The sequence below is a fragment of the Nestor notabilis genome, unplaced genomic scaffold (genome assembly GCF_000696875.1).
Source record: "Nestor notabilis isolate BGI_N333 unplaced genomic scaffold, ASM69687v1 scaffold5164, whole genome shotgun sequence".
Lineage (NCBI taxonomy): Eukaryota > Metazoa > Chordata > Aves > Psittaciformes > Psittacidae > Nestor > Nestor notabilis.
In genome coordinates this window covers 25,034-29,149 of record NW_009925931.1, presented here as the reverse complement: position 1 = coordinate 29,149, position 4,116 = coordinate 25,034, and the positions used below count along the sequence as shown (strand labels likewise).

The following is a 4,116-nucleotide window of genomic DNA, read 5'->3' as shown; positions in this document are numbered from 1 at the left end:
GCGCACCCCCGTCGCCCTGCCACGGAGCCAGCAGCAGCAGATGCTGTGTGCCATAGGCCAGTGCCTGGCAGAGCAGCATAGCACTGCTTTGGGATAGCGCCCAACAGGCAGTATCCCTGCCCAGGATGAGCCAGCCCCGGCTGGGACCATTCAGCCACAGGAAAACACACCAAGCAGTTTTCCATGAGCACCATCTCTCTGCATTACTGCTCCTCACAGCCCTCAGTGATATTGGCCATAATGATTAAAAGGCTTTTTTGGGTTTCCTCTGATAAGGATTTTCCTTTCCTGATGGCTCAGCAGCGGTGGAGGCCCTTGGCCCCGCTCGGGGCTGCGGGCAGCGCTCCTGCCTGCGGAGCCAGCACACAGCCTTCACCGTAGGGAAATTGCTAACCCCAGAAAACTGCTCCCCTAATTACAGCGTTGGAGCATGGAGCAAACCACATAAATGATTCACACAGCGTTCCCAAGCTGCAGCCGCGTAAATGAGAGAGATTTCCAAACACTCCCGAGCCCTGCACACTGTTATCGGGTTGGAAATGCAGCAACTCTCATCATAAAGAGGCAAGTAAGCCCTGCCGTTAAACGCATCTCTTCACATCGAGAAGACCTGGGAGGTCTATTCCCTATAGCTCTTCACAGAAGGGTTGTTAAAACTCCTCGGGGAGCTCTCGGCAACTATAGAAATGCATCAGCTTGTTATTTCGGAGGGACGCAGGGACTGAGCCTTCCCTGGCAAGCAGGGATGAAAAGGAGAAGGCGAGTGGACTCGGGGGCAGCAGAAAGGGATGGCTGGTGGTGGGGAAAGAGAGTTAAAAGTGTCCCATTGTTAGGGAAGTTTGCTCTCCTTCAGACCATCCCGCTCCCAGGGACACCGTGCCGCCTTTTGAAGTGCAACCTTAGGCGGTTCCTTGTCACCCATTGGAGAGGGAGCTTTTTTACCACATTAAGTCATTGGGTAGCAAATGAATGGGGGGTTTTGACTATTCACAACTTCACCTTATAAATATCAGCTTTGGTGGCTCCTGCAGCTTCCCTCCACCCCGAAGCTCACCTTGGGAAGGAGCAGAGGGAGGCGGCCCTGCTCGCTCGGGACCTGTGGTGCAGAGAGCTACGGACCAGCACAAGGGAACCAACCTTCTCCTTGTGACAGCCATGAAGAGAAGCACCTTCCTCATCCTCTCCATCGCAGGGGTCCTCGGTGCCATTCTCCAAGCAGCAGCATGGTAGGATCCAGCTCAGTGCAAAGGGCATTTTTTAGGGATGCTCTTCAGGCTGTGGTGAACTCAGCGATTCATTTTCTTCTCTTTTCTTTCAGGTCTGTGAATAACTTTCTGATGACAGGACCTAAGGTAACTAACACAGGGACTAACAGGGATTTAAAGTAGAACGATTTTGGTTTGCAAATGGGAAACGGTGCTCTTCCAAGGAGCCAGAATTCCCAGAGCGTATCAGCTCCAAGTCCTGTCGAGGATAAGGGAAAGGACCACAACCCGTTTGAGTCTGTTATCACTGACGATGATGATGGTAACGTGGGGTGGATTCTAACCCTGCTGTGTCCCATGCCAGGCTTACCTGACGTACTCCAGCAGCGTGGCGGCCGGCGCGCACAGCGGGATGGAGGAGTGCAAGTTCCAGTTCGGATGGGAGCGCTGGAACTGCCCCGAGAGCGCCCTGCAGCTCTCCACACACAACCGGCTCCGCAGCGGTGAGTGCGCCTTTACCTGCATCCCGGGATGCCCTTGGGTACGGGCCAGGATGTGCTCTGGAGAGAGCTGCTGCTGATAGTTAAACTGATGGAGAAGGGCTTTGGTGTTCCAAACATCATGGTGGTTTTTCCTCTGTCTGTATTAATTGGTGTAATAAGTAGCACTAACACTTTCTGTGACTCCCAGGCTCCCTCTGGATCACTATCCGTGCTAGGCTAGAGCTTGGTCCTTCCCTCAGTGCTGCTCCATGGGCTTGCTCCTGCCGCTCTATGTGCAGCATCCCAGGAGTGCAATGCTAGAGGCACCTGAGCTCGCAATGGGGAGAAGCACAGGAGAGACCAGGGGAGAAACCAGGCACATGCACTAAGAAACTGTCTTCATAAGGAAGCTGTGGCTGTATTTCAATGCTCTCTACTTCAACAAGCAGAAATCTCTTTTTTTCCTGGAGCAGCATCTCTGAATCAATCAGGAAAACCAAAAAAGAAACCAGGTTAGAAGTGTGGGTGCAGAGAGCTGTTAGCACAGGTTCAACGACCCACTGAAACAAGCTCAATGGTGATTTTCCCCAGCAGGCAAGATCAAAGCACGAACATGCCCCCTCTGAGCAGGAGAGGACAGAGGAGAACTGAGATGGAGTGATAACTAACCTTGGCCAGAGCAGGATGGGAGCACTGCCTTAGGGTCTTACTCCTGCCAAGAAGCTCCATCCCATGCATGGACACCTGCATATTATTATGCCAAACTGCTGAAACCCTTAATGCTGAAGCCTGGAAACTCCACAAGCATTTAATTTCTGCAGCACATTCATTACCTTTTGCACAAACTTGTGGGTTTCCTCCTTCTCGCACCTCTGCAGCGCAGATCCTCATTCCCAAGTCACCGGGACCGATGTCTGTGTTTGCCTGTGACAGCTTTTTGTTCCCCTCTCCCCCAGCTACCCGTGAAACATCCTTCGTACACGCCATCAGCTCGGCGGGTGTCATGTATACCCTCACCAGGAACTGCAGCATGGGGGACTTCGAGAGCTGCGGCTGCGACGACTCCAGGAACGGCCGTGTCGGTGAGCCGCGGTCCGAGGGTGGGCTGACACCTCCTCTCCATCCGCTGCCAGAGCAGGATTTGGTCCGATGGGATGGTTCTGTGCTTAGCGTGCGTCTGCCTTTGCAGGTGGCCGAGGCTGGGTCTGGGGAGGATGCAGCGACAACGTGGAGTTTGGGGAGAGGATTTCCAAGCTCTTTGTGGATGCTTTGGAAACAGGACACGATACCCGGGCGCTGATTAACCTGCACAACAATGAAGTCGGGAGACTTGTAAGTCAGATGTTCTATAATGCTAATAATAACGTCTATACTGAAAACAAAACCTGCGAGCATGTGGCTGGTCAGGTCCCTGCCTCCAGACCTCTGTGACAATCTAGGCCCTGTAGCATTTGCATGGATTAAAAAACACAGCCGGAATCTGGCCCTAAACCTGAACAGAAGGAACTGCAGTTAAGAGTTGTTCCCACTTCCAGCTTCTGCAGCAGCTCAGTACCAGCACCCACCACTTACTCAGAAATGTGTGGGGTTTATACCTGTCTGGTCTGTGAAACAAAGCAAGAACCACCTTACCTTCTTGCAATATGCATTTCCAAGCTATTTGGCCAGGGAAAGCCAGGTGGGAGCTGGCCTTGCTCACTGCCAGATTCACCCCCACTCCTCGGGCCAGGCTCTCAGCATCTTGCCAAACCTCCTTGTCTGTAAAAACAAGGACGGCAACACTTAACATACCTATCTGATAGGGTGTGTCGAGGCTTAATCTCACATAGATACCAGCGATTGGGACCTTATAAATACCAGAGGGAGATAGGTAGATAATATCTGTGAAGTGCTTGGCCTGGAGGAGATGCAGGGAGGTTGGGTATGATTATTCCAAAGCAGTTTCACACGTTTTGAATGAAACCGCTGCAAGGGCTGATGCTGCAATGAGTGAGGTGAGCGGCGTGAGAAGGGCATGACCCGGCAAGGGCATTTCTTTCCTGGCCAGGAGAAACTGCTCCTGCAAGGGATGGAGACAAGTGTTTGTGCCCATTTATCTCTGTCCTTTAAATTAGTGAAAAGGGACAGATGTTTTCTAGCAGCATCAGCTCACGTCTTGGAAGGACCTGAAGTGATGCCGAGCACAAGCCGCTTCCTACCCATTGCCCTCCGAATTAGGAGTGCTGTGATTTTGGGACTGAAACGATGATGCTCTGCTGCTCCTAATTCCTTCACCTCTTCCTTTAAGGCCGTGAAAGCCACGATGAAGCGAACCTGCAAGTGCCACGGCGTGTCGGGCAGCTGCAGCATCCAGACCTGCTGGCTCCAGCTCGCCGAGTTCCGCGAGATCGGGAACTACCTGAAGATAAAATACGACCAAGCCCACAAGC

General features: G+C 52.6%; 1 protein-coding gene across 1 annotated transcript in view; it reads left to right on the top strand.

Annotated features, from left to right (window-relative positions):
* The first annotated feature begins 1,155 nt into the window (after window positions 1-1,155).
* WNT8A (wingless-type MMTV integration site family, member 8A) overlaps window positions 1,156-4,116 on the top strand; it is a 3,399-nt gene continuing 438 nt past the window's right edge. The window contains 6 exon segments of the mRNA XM_010013273.1: window positions 1,156-1,226; window positions 1,319-1,352; window positions 1,570-1,708; window positions 2,644-2,769; window positions 2,877-3,019; window positions 3,975-4,116. The exon segment at window positions 3,975-4,116 is cut by the window's right edge and continues 59 nt beyond it. Coding sequence (XP_010011575.1) covers window positions 1,156-1,226; window positions 1,319-1,352; window positions 1,570-1,708; window positions 2,644-2,769; window positions 2,877-3,019; window positions 3,975-4,116 — 655 coding nt within the window.